This window comes from Xiphophorus couchianus, chromosome 20 (genome assembly GCF_001444195.1).
Source record: "Xiphophorus couchianus chromosome 20, X_couchianus-1.0, whole genome shotgun sequence".
In the NCBI taxonomy this organism is placed as follows: Eukaryota; Metazoa; Chordata; class Actinopteri; order Cyprinodontiformes; family Poeciliidae; genus Xiphophorus; species Xiphophorus couchianus.
In genome coordinates, this window is record NC_040247.1 from 18,130,861 (window position 1) to 18,156,906 (window position 26,046).

Genomic DNA, 26,046 nt, shown 5'->3' on the forward strand with positions numbered 1-26,046 from the left:
CTGTGACAATGATTCAAGTTATGATCCACCCATAATTTTTGCATATATATATATATGTATACATATATATATATATATATATATATATATATATATATATATATATATATATATATATATATATATATATATATATATACAGTACAGACCAAAAGTTTGGACACACCTTTTAATTCAATGAGTTTCCTTTATTTTCATGACTATTGACATTGTAGATTCACACTGAAGGCATCAAAACTATGAATAACACATGTGGAAATATGCACTAAACAAAAAAGTGTAAAACAACTGAAAATACCCCTTATATTCTAGTTTCTTCAAAGTAGCAACCTTTTGCTGTGATTACTGCTTTGCATACACTCTGCATTTACTTGATGAGCTTCAAGAGGTAGTCACCCGAAATGGTTTTCACTTCATAGGTGTGCCCTGTCAGGTTAATAAGTGGGATTTCTTGCCTTGTCATGAAAATAAAGAAAACCCATTGAATTAGAAAGGTGTGTCCAAACTTTTGGTCTGTACTGTATATATATATATATATATATATATATATATATATATATATATATATATATATATATATATATATATATATAGACTTTCTATTATAAGGGCTAAACAAAACCAGACCTCAAATAGTGTTTGTAATTATTTTTATTGCTTACAAAATTCATGTCATTTGTAATCCCTCACAGAGGTCTAAAAACATACATTGACGTGCATTGTTCTCAAAAACATTTAACTTACTGAAAATGTAAACAGTAATTGTAGCTTGTAATCTGTTTAGTGTTAGTGCTTTAAACACTCAGTGCTTTTAACTCCTGAAATGCCCAAAATCAAAGGCCAAAAACATGACAAAAAATTTACAGAGGCCCATTTTTAACAATGATGGAGAAATAAGACAGATCTACTAGTGTTATTACTATTAGTGAGAAACGTTCCCATAATGTTTCATTACAAAACTGCAAATGTCTTGTTGCATAGTTGACATAAACACACAATCCCTGCTATCATGGAGGTAGGGAAGCATGATGAAGGTCTAATAAAGGGCATGTGGATATTAGCATTTTACAAATGAATAAACCAGTTAGCATTATAAAGGTTTACTACTACTTGTATAATCATTTTCAGTTATTATAAGGCCAGTCTTTATTCTGATAAAGTTCTTCAATATCCTGAGGTTTTTCATCATCAGATGCACTTCCAGTAGTTTTTCCCCCTCAAAATGATATGGGCATCTATGCTAAATATATACATAAAATTCTTATTGAAACAAAACAAAAAAAAAAACATGAAAGCACAAACATTTGTAATATAGGTTCATTGAAAAAAAATACAAAGTCTTCACACCTTATTAAATGTTCTGTAAGGTTTTAATTCCAGTCTTTATGATTTTTATGTTTCATTGAGATTGTATCAAAGGCTACATTATGTGGCTTCTTGATTCTTTTCCTTTTTCAGGTCCTTCATGAATCTCTTCCAAGACTGAGATAAACATGTTCTTCAAGTCGGCATTGCATTGGACTTCAGGAACATCTTGCTGTGCCAGTATCCTGGATTGTCAAAGGACCTTTCACTGGATGTAGGTTCCCCGATACCGACTCCAGCTCGCACCCTAACGTTGGGATCAAAGCCCAACGAGTGCATCTCTATGCAGTCCACTGCTACCTCGCTCTCCCTCCGCATGTTCTGGTAAACGACTGTATCGACAGCAGGTGGCGGAGCTGCAAAGCAGTCCATGTCCTCGTATTCATCCGCCTCACTGTTGTCACTGCTGGGCTCCTTATTGTCAGCAACAGGTTGCTGCTGCGCTGTTTGTCTGTTCGTGTACTGATAGTCGTCACTCTCGACGTATTCGTTCTCCTGTCTCTCCGTAGCGTCTCCTCTCATCCTCGGTAGAATCGGAGGTGGAGTGAGAGCGTGCTCTGGTGGGATTTCCACTTTCTCGTTACATCTGATGTCCATGTATTCATACTGGACCTCCTTGGAACCCTGCTGGGCTGAATGGGGATTTTTCTGACTCATCTTTTGCCCTCCCCTGACCTCCAAGCTCAGCGTTGTGTCACAGTAGGCTGTCGCTTGTGACGATAGGGAATAAGTTCGTCTCTTGTTCGACCTCAGCCAGTGAGGGTTGTGCCTCAGAGAAACAGCTGTTTGCTTGTTCATGTACTCATACTCCTCATCATCTGGACTATCCAGGAGGCCCAATGAGTAGGACTTTCCCATTCTTCCTGCAGTGGCTCGAGATGAGTACATTAGGGTTTCTGAAACCGTAAGAAGACAAAAATGGGTGTAATTTTAAATATGAGACATTGTTTAAAATAAAGCTTTATCCCAAAAGGCTGTACCTACGATGTTTGTAGAACAACATGACGTACATTTTCATGCAAGTAACAAAAATTTGTGTTTTTCTAAATTCTGGAACATTTCTGTTAAAAAACAACCCCTTTAAAACATTTTTTAAATCATTTTTAAAAAGCCTAAATATAATTTTTACTATCATAAAAAAAGTGTAAAACTTTATGAGAATCTTCACAAAGCACCCTATTCTCTTAACTTTGCAACAAATAGGGTTTGGAAATGTTTAACAGATAAAAGTGTCCACAAACAGGTAAAGCTAAAAAAAATCTGAACAAAAGCAAAGGAAAGATTTTGAAGCTCAAAGAAGTTTCACACAGAGGAAAAAAACTGCCTCTGCACATTTTCTAAAAATGTTTAAGAATATGTTTTAGTGTCACATACTAAACATGTCTGAGGATTTTCAGATTTCCACGTTTTTTATAGTCAGGGAGCTTTTAAGGAAGTAATTTGTTTTAAATGTTAATTTAGAAATATCCCTCTGAACTTATTTCCTATTGAACTTGAGATGAGGTGACAGCGGCTTGTCCTCATCCAGCCGAGCGACCGGCGTAATTCATGCATGTTACATTTTGAGCACACCTGGGCTAGCACAACATATTTAAATATGTAGTTTGATTAATCTGCACTATGTAATATTAATACGTTAATTGCATGCGTAAGTGCGTCCACGTTAACAATCCTGATTTAAACAGATGTTCGACATTGTGGCTTTTGTCAAATAAGTTCAGTACGTCTCAAAACCAAGACTAGTCTCCAGTTTTCTTATTCCAGTTCAACACGAACCTTGTCACACATTCCATTTATTTAAAATTTTTTTTATTATTATTTCACTTTGGTCTAGTGTGCTTGAATATTTTTACATCAAACCCTTGACCAGCTACAGCAGGTTTACTGAAGCCTCTCAACCTCATGTCAAAGCTTTTTAAACGCTAAAGCATTGTCACCTCTTTCTGGGCTTCCTCCAGGAAGGACGTATCCGTTCTGATCTTCCTCCTCTGTGTCAGGGGAGGGGGTCTCCGGCGGCCCACCGGACATGCTGTCCCTCTGTGATACGTAAGCGCTGTCCTCACGTTGGCGTCTTCTTTTCAGACTTCCTGGCAAAGAAAAGTCCTCGCTCATCTCCATGTCCACCGCAGTGCCGCAGCCCTCTGAGCTTTCAGACATGGTGCGCGCAGAGTTCAATCGAGAACGGGACTATCACACAACACAGATCATTTGAGATTAACCATTTAAGTAGTCTGAATATGACGTGGGCTGATAAAAAAAGCTTCTTAATGGATCTACCTGTCCTCCAAAGCCTGGGGTCATGGGCAGGTATCCAGCCATGGTTGATGGATTGAGCACCACCTTTACCACAAAAATCAATGAATGTTATGTGGATACAGATGAGCAGGCAGTGCATTTTCAGGCATGAAATACAGGGAATGTCAACAGAACACTGTCCCCTACTTTGTTAGTGTCGGTCCTGGAGATGCGGCTCAGACTCCTGGACAGGAGGTGTGGTCCTGGAGTCCCGCAGTCTGCTGAGGTATGCACTCCAATGTCCTCCAAATCAAAGTCTAAATCATCCAGCTCATCCAGGTCTGCACTCCGCTGGGCAACTTCATCAAGTGGTGAATCGTGTTGATTGCAGTCTTCCTGCCGAAACCAGGAAAATTATAAATGAGCATGCTGCGTTAGCACCAACAGCTAAACAACACAGTGCTAAGCCAGGTAGGTCTTACTCTGATGACCAGGTAGCGAGGTGGGTCTCTGGCCATTCTGGTGAATTCTCCAGCCAGTTCCTTAAATGTTGGACGGACATTCTCATCGATCATCCAACCTGGATAAGTAAGAAATAAAGTTATTAATAGTTTTCTGTGAGACTGCAACCAGCAAAAAAAACAGCTTTCACCTGTAAAATTAAAATGACTTACACTTGACCATCACCATGTAGACGTCAATGGTGCATATCTGAGGTTGAGACAGACGCTCGCCCTTTTCCAACAGATCAGGAACCTCCTGTGGACGCATTGTGGAGTATGGCTCTGTCCCGTGAGACATCATCTCCCAAACAGTCACACCTAAGATTACGAGGAGAATGTTGAAGCAGTCTGAGCAGAACAGTCTTTAAGTTTGTAAAAGTGACCTATTACGCTTCCTTGAACAGGATGAGACAGATCTACGGGCAATACAAAACATGTTCATGACTATTTTCACACAAAATCATTCTTAGATATATCTCATTATACAGAGTAAAATCATGAGCTCCTTTCAGAATGAGATGTTTTGGGGCCTCTTGTCACTTTAAATCGAAATAAGCTGCTGATGGCCAACTACTCAATTGTTACACTACCACGTGAAAATCGCTGCAAACAGATGAACAATTATACAACAGTACATCTTTGAAAAGCAGAAGTTGAGCCTCCTGCACATCCAGGAAAAATTCAGCAAGTGGTTTCTAGAGGGTAAGTCAACAACAACGCACTTGTCTTTTCCAGCAGCCATTGTACAGCACATACAGCGGTAAAACCAGCTGACCGAATGTGCGGGAGCTCTGCTTGGGTTGCTAGGTAATGTTGAATCAATTTGGAGGTTTTTGAAACTGTAAATTTATTGCTTAAGAAAAGCTGTTTTATTTAAGTACAAAAGCTTAAGAATGTGAACTTTGCATAATAGGTCCCATTTAAATAAAGTCAGTACTTAGAGCCTACCATAACTCCACACATCACTCTGATGAGTGTATCTGCGAAACAAGATGCTCTCCAAGGCCATCCACTTGATGATTGGTGTCTGCAAATGTAAACAAAAAAGTGTTTATTGGAAATCAGTTAAGAAAACAGAAACGGTGGAGATAGAAAATAATGGATGTTAAAAGATATAAAATAATTTTCCTAAATGTCTGTTTTCCTGTTTCTGTGTCCTACAACAGATAAAAAAAAAACATGCCATTGAACTTCTTCACATTTCGATTTGTTACAAGAAACTTCAATGCATTTTTTAAAGATTTTAGATGACATCAACAGAAAACAGAAAATTTGTAGAAAATTAATGAGTAAAAAAATCTTTACAAGAACAACAGAATAAATCTAACAAGCATGACTTGCAGTTAAAGCTGTCAGCCTCCTGGTTTTAACATAAACTCCTCCCTATCCCTGCACAATACTGCCACCACCGTGTTTCACCATGATTCCTCTGACTAAATTACTTTCCTTTGAATGTTTAATGTTTCCCCTGCATGGCTGGTGGGAAACTATAACTAGGATATGTCATCACTTTGTTTAAACAATAGATTTCTTCTTGCAAATCTTCCATTAAGGCTGAATCTGTGAAGTTGAAGACAAACAAGTGCCCCACCAAACTTCTTCCACCTGAGCTATGGTTTTCTGCAGCTCCCCTAAAGTTACTGCAGGCCTTTCGGCTGCTCTCTAAGTAGGTTTGTGTTATTCTGGCACATAACATTTCAATAAGAAGATTTTAGTTGTAATGCAAAAAAATGAGGAAAGATTCAAGGCGTTTTGATACTCTTGATTAGCACTGTACATAACTCTTCCTAGAAAACTCACCTTGCCCTCATTAAAAAAGTTTTTCTTGTCATCATAGAGCAGGTCCGCCACGCCGTAATCTGAAATCTGTGCTGTGAAGTTGTTATTGAGGAGAACATTTCTGGCAGCCAGGTTCCTGTGGACAATCCTGTTTTCCTCCAGGTAATTCATTCCCTGATGGTGAAGAAGAACAATGTGACTCGTCTTTGAAATGTGTGTGTAAAACTAAAAAACAGAGACTGCATTGGTCCTTTACCTTTGCTATCTGGACACACCAGTTGAGCAGCCTCTGTGGGCTCAGCTTGTTCTTGTTGTTCCTGACATGCTCCAGCATGGAGCCCTGACTGCTGAGTGGGGTGACGAGTTGGAGGCTGTCACCCGGACAGAAACCCAACGTCCTCACAACGTTGATGTGGTTCATGCTTCCTATCGCAGTCATGTGCTGTGGAAATCATTTCCGTTACATATTAAGACTTTAATATCTGAGTTTTCAATCACATTTTTGTCAACAAAATCGAATTCCTTTCCATACAAGTTCACACTCTTTTCAAGCATCATTTCAGATGGATGGACAATACAAACATTTTACTGAAGTTGACTTACATCTGTCACTCTGTAGAAATTTTGTCGACCCGTGCGATCATGAATCGTCCTGATAGCAACAGGCAGCTTCACTGTGTCTCCCTCAGGGATCCAAACGCCCTAGGATATAAAGAGAGGCCAGCTTCAGACACCGATCAATAGGAATCAGATGTGGAAAACGAATGCTGCAATGTGTACCTTGTGGACGGTTCCAAATGCTCCATTACCCAGAGGTTTGATCTTACGCAGGTCCGAGGGTTTAAAGATCCGAGCGTGGACTTTCTCTTTCTCCTCCAAAGGTTCGAAACTCTGAAGACACACAAAGCATAACTTTATGTTGTCGTCTTTAAATTCAAACAGGAGTGGGGAAACCCCAGACAGATATGCCGACTTACTTCACCGCTCTCCATGTATCTCCTCATGGCTCGCTTACGACGGATGACGATGCTTCGGCGCCACAGCGTCGTCAGCATAAAGATGGAGAATGAAATGAAGAGTATGGCGAGGACTCCCAATATGATGGCGGTGGTTGCTTGTCTAATCACAAGGGTTTAAAGGATGATATGCAATCAGAACCTCATAATTACCCAAATCAAAACTATAGAAGACGTATCTAAATAAGAAAACATATTACCCAGACAGGGCTCGAGGAGCAATTCCCACACAGTCCCCGATTCCAGGGCCAGTACATCTGGAGGCCAAATGCATGAAGAGTTAGTTTAAAGAAGGAAAATACACATGCAGGGATACAGATTTGTAATCGTCACTCACCCTTGGGTGCAGTTCATGTGGCATGTCTCACAACGGCCTTGTTTGCTGGCATATTTAAAGATGATGACTCCGTCCCCGCCCATCACACCATCGGGACACGAGGAGACGCAGTGTGGACCGTCCTGCAGGCTGGAACATGCTACACAGTGATTTGCTCCCTGGAGGTAGACAAAAGACACAGAGCGGAGACTGTATTTGAGCCACTAGGGGGCAGCAGTGGATCTCTGCCCAAACGTTACTCTTCTTCTACTTTGACCAATTAGAGAACATATGCTACTAGGGTAAGAAAATAGCAAAGGGATCATACCGGCCCTGTGCAAGTCTTCATCCCTTCCTGGACTTTACATTCAGGATGACATGGCAAACACTCGCCTGACTGTGTGGCAAACTCCCTCCTATTTCTGCATTAAGAGCAAAAAAAAAAAGAATGATAATATTCAGCAGACAGCAAAAAGAACTGAAATCTGTAAAGCACCCAGCTAAAACTTGCATTATTTATCGTAAATGTTATTGTTTTTGAAGACCTACCCAGTGAGGAACATGCAGTCTGGCACACACGTCCCTCCACGGCTGTACTTATTACAGGAAACACACTGATCCGGCCCCGCGCCCCAGCAGCCGTCAGAAGAGCACAAGGGGTCACACGCATGGCCCTCCTCAACTGCAGGGGAGAAGAAAGACAAATGATTGTGGTGAAGTAGCCTCAGCGTCGCTGGGATGAGGTGGAGAAGAAACATCGGTAGGTGTGAACACAGAACGAAAAATAAATTTTGCAACACAGCTTAAGGTGTACAAACTCTTGGCTGAAAGATTACTTGTTACAGAATTGATGCAACTTTTAGATTCTAGTTAGCTCAACAATTAATTATAGAACAACAAATGAAAATAGCTGGCATATTCAAAGAATATCAACTTAAAAAAAAAGGATTAACTTGAATGCTAATATTCAGGGTTATTATTGTAGTCCAGATATAACAGCTTCAGATCTTCGGGGAAGGTTTTCTAAAAGATTTATGAGCTTTGGAAAATCATGCCAGGAAGCACTCCGCTTACCGTCACAGAGTAGATCTTAAGATCACATCAAATCTGAAGGCCTGTAACTAATTGATGTGGTTTACCACTTTGTTGGTGCTGCAGGTGATTTCAAAAAAATGTGAAATTGTTCCCCTCCTGAATAAAAGTGCTTAATTTAAAGGTTGAATTATTCAAAAACATAGAATCTAAGATTATGCTCCTTTAATAAAAGTGATAAAGGAAAGTCTTACATTTATTCACCACAGGTGCCTTCATATGTGAAGGGTGCTGTATATTTCAATTGGTGAGATGATAAAAATGTCAAAAATGTTAAAAAAGTTTTATTTTACACACTTATTTTAATTCAGAGCATGTTCTTTTTTAAAGTAAACTGTATGTACTGGCTGCATTAGTTTATTAGCAGGAAGCTTCTGTGTCATAAATTAGATTTCTATCTGTATTTTAATACAGTTTTTCATTCATAAAAACCACGATGTTCAGGGTCACCTTAGTAACATTTTAAAATGTGGATGTTTTTAATAGTTTGCATTGTATTTTAATCATTTTGTTATCTCTTGAGCGGGACTGCCTTGAAAAAGAGGTTATTGATCTCAGAAGGACTTTCCTAGTTAAATACAGAATAAATAAAAATAATTTTAGCTTTCACCAGTACTAAAAAGGTTTACTAAATCCATTATGACACCACTCACCACACCGATCCGGCCTCCGGTTTTCCTTGATGACGGGGTTATTCTGCTGTTTCTGGGGACTGGAAATGATGCGCGTCCAGTTCACAGTGTTGTAGTAGCACAGCTTCTTGTTTTTGTTGATGTACACACCGCCGTCATTTAACTTCTGCAGGGAGCGCAACCCGAGGGAGGTGAGAGACTGGCTATTCATCACGAGGAAAGAGTAGCCCCTGAAACAGCAGATGATAACGTGAATGCGTATTTTTGTATAAAAAAAAATCTGAATTGGACAAATGGCTTACTTTAAAAAGACTTGTTCTGGATTATGTGGGTTCACTAAGTTTAGGTTTTGCCATTTCAATTAAAAAATATAAACACAGAAGAGTGTCTAAGTTTTGAGTTTCTTCTCTGAACTTTGTCACATCAAAGACAAAACAAAAACTGATTCTGATCATTTCTAAAGGTTTCCTACATCCCTGTTTTAATTTTTGTTTCTTTGAAAGAAATTTTACATTTCATTTGAAAAGGCAAAACTTAAATTTTGGAAATCTCGAAAGGAAGTAGGCAGTGGAACAAAACAGAAATTAATTTTATTTTGAAAACATAAATGATTAACAGAATAGATAGGGATTAATCTCCAAATATGAACAATCAAATGAGAAATTAGCATTTTATTTTTTCCTTTGTAAAATTGGATACCATTCTCACAATACAACAGATTTTGCCCAGGTACCAGAAGAAAGAAAAACCCTTAAACAGAAGTGTCCATCACCAGTTTAATCTCACAATACCAGTATGGGATGAACACACACCAACACCAAAAAGAGGATGCAATTTGAGGTGTTTAACATACCTTTTGTTACGGCTCCCTCCACTACAGAAAGTAAAAACATCACATGACAAAGAAATAAAAAAGAAAACCAGTTCAATGTCGTTTAAGGTTTATTGTGTATGCAATTGTTAACAGAACACAATAATTTATGGGTCAGCAAAACAATAAGGCAAAGAAAGAAAAACATCAGCTGCTCACTTGTAAAGTTTTCTTCCTTGTATTGTTTGAAGGTTGGAAAAGACTGACAGGTTCGACAGGCTTTCAGGCCACGATTGGATGTTGAGGTAGTCTGAAAATCAAGTTGTATTTCAGAGACTCTAAAAACGTGCAAACAATATCACAGCAACTTAAAAATACTCCTGTAGTTTAGAAACTCACCTGTAATCTCCTGCACAGTGTTAAAGACTTTCAGTTTTTCTGGATCGAGGGGTGGTATATTTTCGTAAGAATCGCTTTGAGCAGAAAAGAAAAAAGACGAAAAAGATTATTTAATGCGAAATACCCTCAATGAAGCACTGAGAATAATGCTTCATGATAAGGTAATTATAAACTGAGAATTTTCTGAGGGGAAGGTTTAGGTAACTCATGCAGAGAGCAAAAAAAACCAAATGAATTGTTTTCCCTTTGCTTTAAAATTAAACATGTTACTTAAAGGATTATGCCTTAACTATCAAAACTTATAGATGGTTGTGTGTGCATCATGTTTCTCTACTTCCTGTGCACAGCCTGATACAGACAGGGCTTGAGACAAGATGTGGGTTTGCAAGAAACAAGAGATGAGCCCACATCTTAATCCATTTTGTCACATCATTTCTCCATGATCATTGTTCAGGCAGGTGGCTGACACTGGGTCTGCTTTTAACTTAGATTTATAACAATTTTTAAGATTTCTTATTGAACTCAGACACAGTCTTGTATTACTTTAAAGGTGAACACAATTAAAGACACAATATGAGTCGTTAAGCTTTCTCTCACAACCTTTAACTAATTTTGCTTTGACGACTAAAACAGGAATATATGTGAATGGGAGAAACATGGTTGGGAAACTGATACTGAGAATGAACCCGTTTGTCGTGTCTATAAATTGAGTTCTGAATGTTCAGCTTGTAACATAAAATAATTCTTACATTTTCATTTGTTCTTACCCTTTTATGCCAAGTACCGTAAAGTCAAGACCGCCCTTGATTACAGTGCAGTTTATAAAACTGTCAATGTTAGTTGCATCAACGGTTTTGCTGTTCTGTTTTTCTGTGCCGTCACAAACTGTGAAAAAGAATGGGAGAAAAAATACATTAAAAAAAATAAAAACACCAAGAAACATAATAGTGTATTGGCATAATTAAAACTAGTGATCAACAGAGATTTAATTTTACACTTTCAACCACAAGTTATAAATACTCCATTGGCTTATTACTAAGTTTCAGACAAATCAGGGATCAGCAGGTTTTGTAATTTGCACTTTCAACATAAGTTTACAGACTGTAGTGTAACAGATTGTGTACATTATCGATAACTAACATGCTAAAGTAATAATTTAATATATATTACTTTTATGTTAAAAGTAATATAAAAAAACTTTATATTACTTTTTAATATAAAGTTTAAATGTTTATATTAACATTTAAACTTCTTAATCATTTTAACCCCCATTAGCATTGTAGATGTTAACTACTGTTAGCAACACTGCTGTTACTAGCTTGTTCTCCTTTACTAATATGTTACTGTGTGCATTATACCGTAATTTAGTGTAACAGATATTTCTAGTTATTATAAGCAACATGCCAATATTGCTATTTGTAAAGTGGTTACCTTTGGGGCACAGTCCTCTACAAGGCTCGCATCGCTTTGCTCCATTTTTCTCCACCTCCATTTTATCTGCTGGGCAGTTCCTTACACATGAGCTGCCATCCACCACAAAGTTGGCTGTTCAAAAACAGAAAATGACATTAATGGACACTGTGCACTGTGCCAGGGACTTACATTAAACTGAGCTAGCACTTATAGCAGCTTAATAACCAGAGCATTATGACTATCATCACTGTATTTAAATAGGTTTATGTACAGTCAGTGTTTTTCCTAAGTGTGTGAGTATAAGACAGCATGTGTGGGGACTTACGGGGGCACTGGGCCACACAGATAGAGCCATACTGGTATTTGGCATTGGGATTGTCCTCCATTTTGAATGTATGCTTGTTGTAGATCACAGTCTGGGGGCACTGGAGCACACATGATCCTGAGTTGTTGAAATTCTTGCAAGCCTGTAAAATGCAACATAAAATAACAATTAGATGCAAAGGTTGTGCATTTGCATACATGTTTTTAATCTTTTGCTACTTAAGTGGTTAATTGTTATTTATGACTGCTTTTATCGTTTATTTAGAAACTTCTCTTAGACTTTTTAAAAATGATATTGAAGATCATTAAGCAGTTCCTAATAAGTGCTTGTAACTGTCAGATGTTTAGCAGCAAAGCATAGTATCATTTGCATAAATTGCACCATTAAAATACTTGTGTGAAAAATAAGACATTCAACTTCTGCGTGGGCTTTTTTAAATTGACATTTCTACAGAAATACTTAAATTTCCTCACTAAAAGCCTTTTTGCAGTTGGAGCAAACAGTGCAATACTTTGACCTAAAACTTTATCAAAAAGTTGATTTGTTTATTTTATATAAGCTGGTTTCTGTCTAAAATCTGTTTACTGTAAGTTTTAGACTCACAAAGCAGTCTGTATCCAGGGGCCCGTTGCAGCCACCAGCACATTCAATGTGGCAACACTCGCTCGGGCTTCTTCCGAAGCATCGGCTGTTGCACTGAGGCGCACACACAGTCTTTGTCACTGAAACAGAGAAGGAAGTTTGTTGTGCTTCCAGTGAAGTGAGAGTAAAATGTGGCACACAAAAGCCAATGAAATGTGAATTATTGCTGAAGTTTGAATTAGCATACAGTGAAAGAGTTAACTCATCAAGCTACAAAGAGTCGTCTTTTTGGTATTTTTATAACGAGTTGAGTAGCAAAATTAACGGATAAGAGATAAAGGTTTATTTTCTGTCACTCACAGGTCTGGCAAGAGTTGCTTCCTGGTCCCCAACAAGGCCCATTCCCACATGCTTCATTACAAGGTTCTGGAAAACATTTCTACTGTTAGTAGATGTAGTTTTACAAAAGAAAGCAAGTGAAAACAAATCAGAGCGAAATCAGGTTTAAACACTTACATCTTACCTGCAAACTGATTTACTCGTCAATTGTGTTTTTTGTTTGTACATAGGCATCTTTAAAAATTAGATACTATAAAAATAAAAATATTTATTTCGGTTATTCAGTTCAATAAGTTAAAGTCACAAACGACATAGAGCCATTACGTTCAGAGGAATGTGTTTTAAACTTTTTTTTTTGCATATTTGTTTAAAGTGTCACTATGTTGTGACAGTAAGAGACAGATAAACTGTCAAAAATTGAGCTCCTCTGCCTTTTCCCGGTGCTAACTAGAAACATTGAATCAGAGCCAAGAGGAGGGTAAAGCACTGTCAATCAAGCCCAGGTTTGCGCCACTCACCCCTTCCTTCTTTCTGTGCTATGATAGAGCTTCTCCCCATCAGCAGGGCCTGTCATGAGTGCTAGAGCTAGTAAGTATGGCCACCAATGATGGCAGATAAACAGCTTTCCTGTTTATCTGGAAAGCCATTACCACATTTACCACGGCGTTCATGAGGATGATTGACAGCGCTAAGGCACTCCTCCTGGCTCTGATTGGTTTTGTTTGTTGCTTTTGACCAGGAGTGTTGCATTTCTTCATAAAATAATAGCAGCACAGGGAGGATGTGGAGGAGCTCGATCTTTTCACAGATTGTCTGTCTCATAACATACTCTCACGACATGACGACAGTTTTAACAAAATATATTTTTTCTAAAAGCTTTTGCTCATTAGTTCAGACTCACTTTCAGGACCGTTCTTTTGGATCATAATCTCAGCTGATGCATCCTTCACTATGTCGAGCCAGTTCACCTGTGGAGCGTAACTCAGGTACTTGTTGTCGAATATCTGGACGCCTCCTTCTAGTATCTCTGTGGGCGGCACAAATGCAAATGTGTGGAAAAGAATGAGAATTATCAGAGCAAGCCCGGACAGGCCCATGACTCATCCTGTCAGACGTTGGCACTCACTATTTACTACAGCACATATAAATGCAGCGTAGTGGTTCAGAGCTCGTTACTTTGACAGTTGGGCGGTTGTACACGACACATTCCAGTTACCTCACCGACAGATGACATTCTGGAGGGTGCGGCTTCACTGAGAGCGTGTGAGAGCTCCAACAGTAACTGAGGACCATATCCAGCTCTTATCTGCTCTGTCTCAGCCTCCCACACTTTTAACATACATAGCATGCAAACAGCATACCTGTGAGGTTTGTCAGGCCGAGCTCCTGAAGGCCATGTTGGCCGTCTTTCTTGTAGTTGAGCATCACGGCCAAGGCGTAGCGGTCCTCATAAAGATTGTTGCCCCTGATCACACGCAGGTTATCGAGAGGGAGACGGCTGAACTCATTCATAGCGAACACAACGTGGCCTGTCACTTCCTTTATAGACTGCAAGGTTCAGTAATAGAAAACGCACATTAGACAACAAAGCATCACTTAAATGCGTTTCAGCCACAAATAATCAATCAATCAATCAATCTAATTTTATTTGTATAGCACATTTCAGCAGCAAGACATTTCAAAGTGCTTTACATCATTACAAACACAGAAACACAATGCAATATAGAATCAATAATCAAAACAAAGCATTAAGTCAAGTTCCATCAATAAATTTGTAATTGATTATGTTTCAAATACAATTCTAAACAGGTGGGTCTTTAGTTGAGATTTAAAAGAAGTCAGTGTTTCAGCTGTTTTACAGTTTTCTGGAAGTTTGTTCCAAATTTGTGGTGCATAGATGCTGAAAGCTGCTTCTCCTCGTTTGGTTCTGGTTCTGGGGATGCAGAGCAGGCCAGAACCGGAAGACCTGAGAGGTCTGGAAGGTTGATACAATAAAAGCAGATCTTTAATGTATTGTGGTGCTAAGCCGGTGCTAATAATGATCCCATAGTGACAGCATCTCCACTGATTTGGTTCCCAACTTCTCAGGGAACCTCAGGGTAGGAATGTTTCTGGCACCGGTTGATTCTACATCCATGTCTGGACTGGTTAGTGACATTCTTCTAGTGACACATCTGCGAAAGGATTACTGATAATCTGCTCTACGCAGAGGCCGATGTTCCCAGGCTCACCTGCAAGAAGCTGAAGTCCCGGGTGTGCTGCATCAAGATGATTTCAAGGTTTCCCATCACGATGTTGCAGCCGGTGTATCGCTCCTTCATCAGTTTGTAATGGTTCTCTGGGTCTCCTGTTGTGCTCATGCCATTTTGAGTGCCAGAGCAAACAGCCACTGGAGAGATAAAAAAAGAAAGAGACTCCTATTATTTCAAATATTTCTCTTATTTTCTATTGCACATTTAAAAGAAATGTGCAATAGAATGTTAATGTGCAGGTTTTGTGTCTTTTGCAGACACAAAACCTACATGCTTCTGGGCACTATGTTGTGGGATAGCAGGTAAACTTGTCAAACCGCGACATTCAACTTCAACCATTCAATGATTACATCAGCAAAATGGAGATTCAGAATAAAAATGAAAAGTAGCCATATACAAAGACCGGCGTCAACAGCTAAGGCATGGACAACGGACCCCAGGCTACTTTCATCAACAACAAATATGGACATAATTTCCTCTCTTGTTAATGGTGCCAGTTCCTGTACTTTTGCAGAATTTCGAAACCATAAATCCTTAGAATGCACTAACACTGTGTCACAGCAAAGGTAAGAGACCAGAAACATAATATTGTCAAACTTGTATAAATGTATTCTCTTCAAAACTAGTTTTAAACTTTTGCTTTAAAGATAATGCAGCAAATATCACTACAAATGAGATAAAACCAAATAAATTTAATAAAACAATAAAGGTCAACACCTCTTGATCAGCTGAGATTAAGTATTTAACATCTATTTTCAGATCCAGAATGTTTCACCTCATTTAAATAATTTTATGTAAAAATATAAAGTGCTTTTTAAATTGTTTGTAAAACCTGCAAAAAACCCCAAACCCTGCTACTTAAGATGTTCATTTGACCATATGTGAGGGAAGAACTAACATCGACATGACCAACATGATGCTGCCACCACCAGGATTCACTGTGAGGATGTTTTTCTTCCGCAGGAAGCTGGGTAAAGTTGATGGGAAGCTGGATGGAGCTGCATTCAAGACAATCCTGGAAGGAAACCAGAGTCTGTAAAGACTAGGGACTGGGACAGATATTCTCCTTCTGGTTGGATGACAACTTTGAGCAAACAGCCATGGTTTGGCATAGTCAAAGTGCAGGAATATTCAAATGACAATCTGTGGTATGACTTAAAAATTTATATTTCATTCGCTCTCACTGAGCTTGAAATATTTTGTAAAGAGAAGGGGGCACAAATTTCAGTCTTTAGGGATGAGAAAACGAGAAGCTTGCAATTGTGATTGCAGCAAAAGTGTTGACTCTGTCCATTTGCTGGATTCCAATGCACAAAGAGTTTCAGGGTTTTATTTTGACATACGTTTGATAAACATAATTTTCCCCATTCTACCCAATTATCCACTGCTTTGCGTTGGTCAGATAAAATCCTAAAAATAAATGGAATTTTATGGGATAAAATGTGAAAACATTAAAAGGGCGCGGATACTTTTGCAAGTCGTTGTATTTATCTCTTCGTCTTAAGAATCACCAGAGTATTTTCTTATGTAAAATGTGTTCAGATGTATTTGAATATAGAATAAATGCAACTTCATTGTCCCGCAAGGGGGAAATTCATATCTTTAGTTGTTTAGAAGAGAAACAGCACAACAAATAACTCAATGATAGACACTCTTGTGGATGTCTTAACGAGGGATTCGTGAGCGAACAGTGTGCTTTTTCACAAAGACCGTTTTATGCCGTTTTACTACAAGAGGCTGTGTTCGTGTTGGTGAAAATGAATGAATGTACTGTAAGAGTGTGAAACAAGTTGCGAATTGTGTTCAGGACGCGTCATTCTGCCCAACAAACACCCAGAGCCTTGTTTATGGTCTGTGGGAGTTGACACAGTCAGCATCACTATGAGGCTGCTTTGCTATTCAAATACCAGGGAAACACGGGAGACGACGAAAAGAAGGACAACAAACTCAACATGACCAAGTGTCACATAGAAACACATAAACACTGCCAACCACATTTAATGACACAAAAAATTACCTTAAAAACACCTTTAATTAAAACAGTTTTATCTCAAACTTAGGAACTGTAGAAAAACCCACCCTTACATTTGAGTATATTTATTTAGAATACTATTATTTACAGAAATATTTGTCTTTAATAAAATCACCAGTGGTGCAGTGAAAATATAGAGGAAGGATCTTAGACCATTTCTCTTTCTACAGTCTTTCTACATTGATCTTGACTCCATTATAATCTTCTTTGTTCTGAGCACTGAGATAGAAAAAGATTATTTTGTACCAGATGACCAAAGCAGAGGTTTAGATAAACCTCATATGGTTTAGCAAAAATATTCAAACAAGATATTGACAAAATATTCCTGTGTCATTTATTTTGAAGGGCACTGCAACATGTACAGTGAGTTTTGGCGACAGTTTTGGGCGTCATGTTAATAAGTTATAAATATGTAAGAAAAACAAGTTGAATTTTTAAAAAGTGTATTTTTGCGATTTCTAATCTGATTCATGCTGAAAGGAGAAAGACTGGCAAAACGTTATGCATTTTATTGCTAAAACATAAAAACTATGCTAAAAAAACACAAAGAGATAATTCTGAAATTGTGTTTTTAAGAAACTGAACCTTTAACATGCATTGATTTCCGATTCTATTGAATAATATAACTCTGAGCTGCAAAGCTGTTTTTTGTATTTATTTCAACAAATTCCCCACATTTTGAAGACCATTTATAAAACACAGGAAACCAGACTCTCAAAAACCTGTGTGAGTCAAAATAGCAGGCAGCCGACAACAGGATCAACAAGGACATAAAAGACTAATGATTATTAACTCTAGAGCACAGCCAGGTCAAAGCCCACTGTAAGAGTCCTTCTTTTATTAATTCATGAAAAACATTGCGGAGGTTTCGTTTCACAGGAATAACTGCGCAAGTTATTATTTGGAACATTAAATTCTGGCTACGTCTCCTGGAGATGAAACTATGTTAATGCGAAGTCCCCTGAAGGAATGGAAAAACCACTCTGAGTGTGTTCAAGTGTGGCAACAAGCTTATCAGTGATTATAAAGTCCTTCTGAGGGTTGTTTAAGAGTTTCTGAGAACACTGGGTTCACTGGCTCTGACTTGGTAATAAGAACATAAAAAAGTTCCCCCACTGAGGTAAATAAAACAAAAAAAATCTCTTTGCTTGATCTTTTTCTTATTCAGATGATTTTTCAGTTTCGATCCGTCGCCTTTCTGATATAACAGGTTTGTTTGCTTATCCTGTTCAGAGACTGTTTTTCAGAAGTGGCGTTATAAGCTCTCACGAACAGGACATTATGTTACGCTTGCCCAACCTTTTTAGATGGAACAGTCATCAACATCCAGTTACCCTAATAATCTCAATCTAAACACGGGAAAAGGTTTACTGGGGAGGAACATCACAAACTGAGTTTTTTATTTTTTGAGTTTTGCATTTAGGTGATCTGAAAATCAGGATAATCAAACCCAAACTTTTCAGAGACAATATTTGACTCATTTTCTACTTAAAGTAGTCCGGGAATCCATAAGTGAGGGGCTGTTAAAAAGGTAACATGTATTGCGTGTCGTTAATAATTTTCTTATTTGTTATAAATCCAGATTGGTCCATCTGGTGGAATGAAGACAGTCCAAGCTAAAGCCCATTTCTCCCATCTTAAATCTTCTCCAGTCTCCAGAATTTAACAGTAGTTTTAGAATCTTTTGCTCATTTACTTTTTTTTCTATCTCTTCTCTATCATGTAATTTCTCTAACCGGAAAAGCTTGACATGTTCAGTTCCTATTTGGTGCTTGACGGGTAAGATGATTGGTTGCACGCCATCAATTAGTTTGAGTTCCCATGCAAAAATCCAGCAGCTTCTGTGTAAATAATGGACGAAAGCAAAGGTAACCTATGGTGTAATTGCTCATGAAATAGCGTCCTTCTGAAACATGCAAAGAGGATTTAACATGTTGAAATGTTAAACTCAGAGTAACTACTATTAGAAAAGCATAAAACTCAATGAGACTGTAGTTGTGTTAAGACAGGAGAGCTCACTTTGGACATGGCATCTCCTAGACTCCCAGGTAACTTTACCCACAAACCAACTAATCTAGATTTACACTAAACCATTGCAGGTAATTTATAAAGAACTCATAAGCTTTTACCAGAATCTCAGTTAAAAGTCTTCAACTATTCCTTTAACTCTTCTTGAGTTTCCTCCAGTTTCCACAGTGTGAGATTAAGTTTTGCAATGAAATATTATACAACTGCTGTCTAACAGGAAGTGTTGGATGTTGTTTACTGGACCTTGACCAACACCAAGCTAGAACAACAAGTTATGATTTCTCAGAGTTTAGTATTTCACTTTAGATAAAGTGAGATGGAAAACTAAAGAAATTATGAGGAAATTCATACGTCAAAGCTTCAAGCTGGTACTCTGTGACCCATTTTGTGTGTGACTGATCTGCATCGGTCATTCACAACTAATGCAGGTTTAAGGAGCGATGACAGGCAACATCAGCAGCCTCTTTCAAGGAAGAGCAAAAAACAGCACTTTACAGGAGACCTTATTTGCAGTTCCACCAACAAAAATTGTTTTGTTAGCTTGTTGCACTTGCTACATACCTCAAAAGTGCATGTGCATGCATGCATATGCAAACACAAAGAAGAGTCCTGTTTTATAAACTTGTCACACTTCCATGGAGTTACTGGATTCTGCTAGTTGTTTTGCCAAGAAAGAAAAATGTGAAACTTTTGGTTGTTTCTTTTCATTTTGCATATTTGTTTAACTTTAATCCACCTGTGTTGATTTGTTTTTCACAATGTATTTATTTTTTCAGATTTTCAGGTTGCTACTCCCTGTTTATTTTATTCCTAACATGGTTTCTGTCATTTCTAGTCATTCTCTATTAGTGTCACAATTCATGCCTATGCTATGCTCACATAATCAGACTAACCCGATTCCTGAACCAGTAATCACCCTTCTTTGTATTTATACTCCTGGTTTGCATTCAGTTTTTGTCAGATCTTCCCTTTACCTGCTCAGTGGCCCAAAGCTTTTTTTTCATCTCTGGTGTTATGTAATGTTCACATTACTGGCAGGGTTTTTGTTGTTGTTTTGTCTTTTTTCCCCCAATTGAAATAACATTTTACTATTATTGTGACTGCCTCCTGTCCGCTCTTGGATCTTACAGATGCTCAAAACATAACAAAAAGTTGTTTTTGAACCCTTCTCATGTTTTAAACTCTTAAACTCGCTGTAAACATTTTCTATTTCTAAAGCAAGCGACTACATTATTTAACGTTTTTGTAAATGCTTGCTTATGAAGGGAGTGCCACGCATCAAGTTTTCAAAATGACATTAAAAAAACCCTTCTGCAGCCTGTATTTGAAATTGTATGACTTTATGAGCCACTCGACCGTAATGCTGTTTATCTGTGAGCAGCTTGATGTTATCAGTTGATGACTGAGCTGTTGACTATATGGTGCTTGAGCTGCCAGAAACACCTGTGAGTGCATCATGTTCAAGAATCTTCCACCTGGTGTAGTATGCAGAATATGCATGTGGAACAGGGTGACAAACCAGAGTAAAATTACACAGAACAGAATGTGACAGATATGGTATGTTCACATTTACATAACACACAGACTGTAGATGTTCTTTTTCTATTTAAGGAGGACTTCCTGAGTCAGCTGATGGATGATGAAGGGGAAAAAAAGGATGAGGTGAAAGGCGATGAGTCAATACAGAAGCAGGGATTAACACAATGGCTCTACTCTGAGTGAAAAGCAAGAGTAGATGTGTATCTGCAAACAATCTGTGTATTTTTCCCACTCTTTAAAAAGGCTGCAATGTGGTGGAGCCTCACTAACTATCAAAAGCCAAATGAACTCTCTGTTGCATGGCATCACTGTCCCCTGCGCTAACTTGTAACCTGACACAGTAATGAAAGCAGAGCTTGCATCGGGTTTGGCTGTTCTTTTTTTTTTATTCATTCATCTGTTACCAAGGCTTCAGCTCTGCAAAACAACAGAGGGAGGGAAGAAGAATAGAGGGAGGAGGAGATAAACAAGTTCAATAGAAGCAGAGGAGACGCTGACTGTTGTAAATAGAAACTTGGCACAGCGCAGCAAGAGATTACTGCATACCTTGAGTGCACGCTCGTGCATCTGCAAACACTAGGAAAAATACCTGAACACACAAGCTGGTTCACTTCTATATTAACGCCCCTGTTTACAGGCACATGTTGTGCATAAATGGAATTACAGATGCTTCTTGTGTTGCCAATGTGAGTGACTTTCATGAACTTGCAGTGAGTTACTTCACATCAATCACTGCCATCAAGCTCAATGCCATGTTTGCTTTTCAATGCATGCATCTGAAAATCACTCTGACAATAACTAATGAAGTTATATTTTAAATCTTTGTTCAGGATATTTAATTAACCTTTAACATTTGTCAGTAAACAGTCATGCACTGTTCCTCATTCCACAATGACAACATTAATAAAGGAAACCAAACTGACAAACCTGTAACATGTTTGCTTACAGGATTGAGTGACATGTTATCCTGATTTTATGCTCAAAAGGATGAGGAAAGCAATTAAATGTGCAGAAAGACAACACTACATTTATTTCCAACTCTGTGTGTAAAATCCTTTGAAATGCAGGAATGTTTTATTGTTAGCACTAAAAAGTTTGTTACAACTTTTCTTCAAGTGAGTGTTGGAGATTCTGTGTGTGCTGGTAAGATTTATGAAGAACATCATACAACCTTTGTCACAGTTTCAGTGGCTTTTAACCGTTTTTAATAAGTGATCAATTAAATTATTTGGCATTAATTATTAATATTTTTTTAATTCCTTGACTGCGGGTATGTGGAACTTTCTAGTCAATTTTTCGTACATTTTTCTTGACTTATGACTCTTATCACATCTGCTTTGTGCACATGTCATGTTCTCTTATTCTTTCCATTTTGGACATTTAATAAGATAATAAAAAAATAAGCTTTTTGCAATTCTGGATCGATTATTTAGTAAAGTTTCATTCCTATTGGATTAAAAAGCTTTCTGGATCAAATATTAGAAACTAATACCTTTTCTTTCATCTGTTGCTTTCATGAAATCTTTTGAGAGTTTGACGTTTACCAGAGGCTCTGTCACCTGAGCGATCAATGACCTCATGTTCACATTGTTGTCTTCACAATCAGAGACACTTTAGTCACTAACAACCAGGTGGCAACAAGAACACAAGGTCAAAGTTCACACACAGATTCAAATCACAACATGCCTTCACCTATACACTCAAGAAGCAACATATTTACTCAAGCACTGCACTCCTCTAAAGTGTGCGCTGGGATTGTTTGAATCTTTTCCTCTCAGGTAAAGCTCTGTCAGACTGGAGCAAAGGGAAGCATTTACTCAGAGCCGGCCCAAGGTACAAGTGAACTAAGCTGCTGCTTACGGCTCTCAAACTATTGGGGGTCCTCCCATCAATGCTTGAATTTTAACACAGACCATAGGATGACATTTTTTAGATTTGCTAGTGAAAAGGAGAGCAGTTTTCAGTTTGATTTGAATGTTTCAGATTAGATGAATTAACCAATTTTAAAATGTTTAAAAGTAATATTTAAGGAAATTAGAAAGTTTTCTTTGTATAAAGTGGTATTTTTGTGATACATCTCAGCAAGCAATAACCAATCACTCATGATTGTTTTTTAAACTCAGCCAATTATTCTCCACCCCTTTCCCAGATTTCACCAAACCTGTAAATAACCACTGTTAGCAGTGATATTTTTAGCCCCCAAAGCTAATTCTGCCTAAGGCCCTGTAAAAGCTTGGACCGGCCCTGTCTCTAATCTGCTACTGAAAACCCCAAACTTACACACAATCAGTTACTCAGCATTTTACCCAGCAACAAGTGAAGCAGCATATTTGCATTTTGATGTTAATCTATGTCTATATTAAAAATTTCTGTTATGTTAATTTATGTCCTTTTGGAAAAACTTAATAAAAAAAATAAAAAAAACTACAAGAAATATTGATATTAAAAAAAATTAAATGAAGTAAAATATTACACAAAACATTTTGCGTAGAAAATTACTACATACTTATACTTACAATGCTATATTTACACCGTAAAATAAACAAATACAAAAGTTTACTCTCAGCACTATTTTGTATCCAAATATAAGAAATAATCAAATTACAGCTTATCTTTATTGATCATTTGATTATTTTTATTTGTAGCATCTCTAAACATAGTAAACAATGATTTCCACATAAAAATCTGAAAGTGAGTTTTAGATTTATATTTGGTGTCTTTTAATTTCGCAGCCCTGAAAAAACAACACAGCACAACCTACTTTCTCCAGAAGTCACTCTTAGCGAACAGCGTCGATCTACAGTATGTCTGACTTAATCTGAGAATAAATCCAGCTTTTCTGTGAAGGCCTCAGAGATTAAATAGAAGACTTTAGTGAACAGCTGCATCATAAAGACACAGAGAAGTTTAAAGAGAAGTGATGTTATAAAATAAAATCCCAAACTTTGGGTATCGTACACCGTTTAATCTGTTATTTGAAAATGGAAAGAGTTTGGAACAAGCAGCCAAGTAACCACTGGTGTCTCTGGAGAAGCTACAGAGATGCTCTGCTCAGGTGGAAGTAGATAGATAGATAGATAGATAGATAGATAGATAGATAGATAGATAGATAGATAGATAGATAGATAGATAGATAGATAGATGATAGATAGATAGATAGATTTTCTCTCTTTTACAACCTACTTTCACGTGACTACCAAGCCTGAATAGTTTCTCTACTATTGATTAAAGCAAAAAAAAAGGTGGTTTCAACATTTCTTAGATAACCTTTTCACAATCTGGGGCACATACTTTGGCCTGACTGTAACTCCTGTGGTGGTTAAAAAGGTTGGGCTCTGTCGCAAAACCTTGAAACAATTGAGACAAACATGATAAAGCACACAGAGTCGTGGGAGAGGTGCAGGTGACTCACAGCAAACAAGTTTCACGTCTGCGGAACAGGTTTTTTTTTTCTTTTTGAAAAGCAGATGTCCTCCCACCGCGATTGAAGCTCTGTCTGCTGTGGGAGTAGCGCTATCTCAGAGTAAATGTTTATTATTATTATTATTATTATTATTATTATTATTATTAAGAAGGAACATACTGTGTCGATGCATGTGTGTGCCGGGGTGTGTGCGTGTGTGTGCGTGTACCCACCTCCATCCGTGTCAGCGCAGCAGCGCTGGAGAGCGCACAGCAGCAGGACGCAGAGCACCTGCTGCATCTTCCTCATGAGAGCAGTCATCCTCATTCAAATATCCGGGCTCATGAATTTCAAACAAACATCACAAGATCATCTGGAAGGCGGGGGGGGGGGGAAATATTCCTCTGTCATCCAAAGCTGTCCTGCGGGATTTCAACCCGAGACTGTCCATTTAGATCAATAAAATAAATTTCTCTTCGACTAATTCCAGTTGGCGTTTCCTCTTTTTAATTCCTCCTCGCTCTCAGGAGAAGTAAGGTTCAAAATCTGCCTCGGGAAGGAATCCTAAACGTGTTTTCAGCTTGGCTGTGAGCTGCGAGCTGGAACTTTACGAGCCGCCTGCTCCGGTCTGACCTGGAGGAATCACTACGGCTCAGTGACAGCAGCCAATCAGCGGCGGGAGCGGCGCTTTCTGCGGCACTGATTTATGTGGGCGGGGCTTGTGCGTCTACCTGTAACCTGGACTACAATCTCAGAACACCTGACGCTTCTTTTTAGCCACTCTAAATGTTTTAGATAATCAAACAATTTTTAAAAAAGCAGATTTCAGATGATTATTAATTAACAACTAAAATATTAAGTGTTCAAGTCGTCCTTTCTCTCTGCTATCAGGCTATTCTTTTATTTTTATTTCCTTCAGATCTCATTTTCAAGAGGGACCTGGGCAGAAATCTGCAACACACAACAACCTGGCTACAAAACATGTACAATGTTTGTATTTTTAAGTCGTTTGAGTATTTTCCTTTCTTCTTCTGATCAATATGCGGTTTGTTTCATTATATTTTGATAGATACAGACAAATTCAAGAATTTAAACTATCATTTACTTAATCAGGAAGTGAAACATTATGCACATTAATCACACACAGACTGATGTTTTGAAGCTTTTATTTCTGTTAATTATTATAATTTTCCACTTACAGCTAATGATAAAATTATCTTTAAGACTAGAACAAAAAAAAACATTTGAACTTAGACTTAAACATTTTAAGTTTAAGTTTACTTACTTAGTTTTTCTTACTTTAAGTAAGTAAGAAAAAGGCCTGCTAAAAATGGTGCTTTCATTCTGACAAACAAGCATCATCAGATACATATTCCAGTTTACTGAATATGACTCTATGTTATGTTTATGTATGATTCATTAATAGTTTGTTTTGAGAATGCACCTTCGAAAATGAAAGAGTTTTTCAAAACCTCGACCTGTGGGTCCAGGGTTTAAGGTCCTATTAAACCTAATAGATTTAATTGTCCTATTAAATTTAATAACTACTTCTTTCACTCTTGGCTGCAGCAACTGCCATCAAGCGCTTGCAATAACTGCATTGTAAAAAAAAAAATGTCTCCAATTTATGGCAAAATAATGGCACCTGTGGTTGCCAGAGTTTTACCGTATAAATCCGGTAAAATTTGTATTTATATGGTAAAATTCTGGCAACCGCAGCTGCCGGTATTTTCATCAAAAATTAGAGCCATTTTTGTTGTTGTTTTTTTTTTTACAGTGTGGGGATTGGTCTCTTCCTCTTCAGTCTTCAGCTCCTTTAGGAAAACAATGTTGGAAATCTCTTCAGCCTCCTTCATGTTGGCAGACAGTTTTTATTTGAATGCTCAGTCAGTGACCATGCCTGAGTCTGAAAACTGAACTCATAATTGGAGAAATCATCTATCAAAGATTATTAATAATAATAATTCCTGGCTTAAAAATCTGGT

General features: G+C 37.8%; 1 protein-coding gene across 1 annotated transcript; it reads right to left on the bottom strand.

The window, feature by feature from the left end:
- Positions 1–633: 633 nt before the first annotated feature.
- Positions 634–24,714, bottom strand: erbb3a (erb-b2 receptor tyrosine kinase 3a). Its single transcript, XM_028002364.1, has 29 exons — positions 24,295–24,714; positions 15,039–15,196; positions 14,169–14,355; positions 13,709–13,834; positions 12,829–12,894; positions 12,490–12,608; positions 11,887–12,028; positions 11,580–11,693; positions 10,916–11,033; positions 10,149–10,222; positions 9,969–10,059; positions 9,792–9,812; positions 8,960–9,168; positions 7,764–7,896; positions 7,543–7,636; positions 7,236–7,393; positions 7,099–7,155; positions 6,860–7,001; positions 6,663–6,773; positions 6,486–6,584; positions 6,139–6,324; positions 5,904–6,056; positions 5,052–5,130; positions 4,275–4,421; positions 4,083–4,180; positions 3,808–3,996; positions 3,643–3,705; positions 3,303–3,552; positions 634–2,261 (listed from the first exon to the last, which is right to left on the bottom strand). Exons 1-29 carry the CDS (start codon positions 24,386–24,388, stop codon positions 1,501–1,503), a joined length of 4,239 nt encoding a protein of 1,412 aa, XP_027858165.1. The 5' UTR covers positions 24,389–24,714; the 3' UTR covers positions 634–1,500.
- Between the last annotated feature and the right edge of the window lie 1,332 nt (positions 24,715–26,046).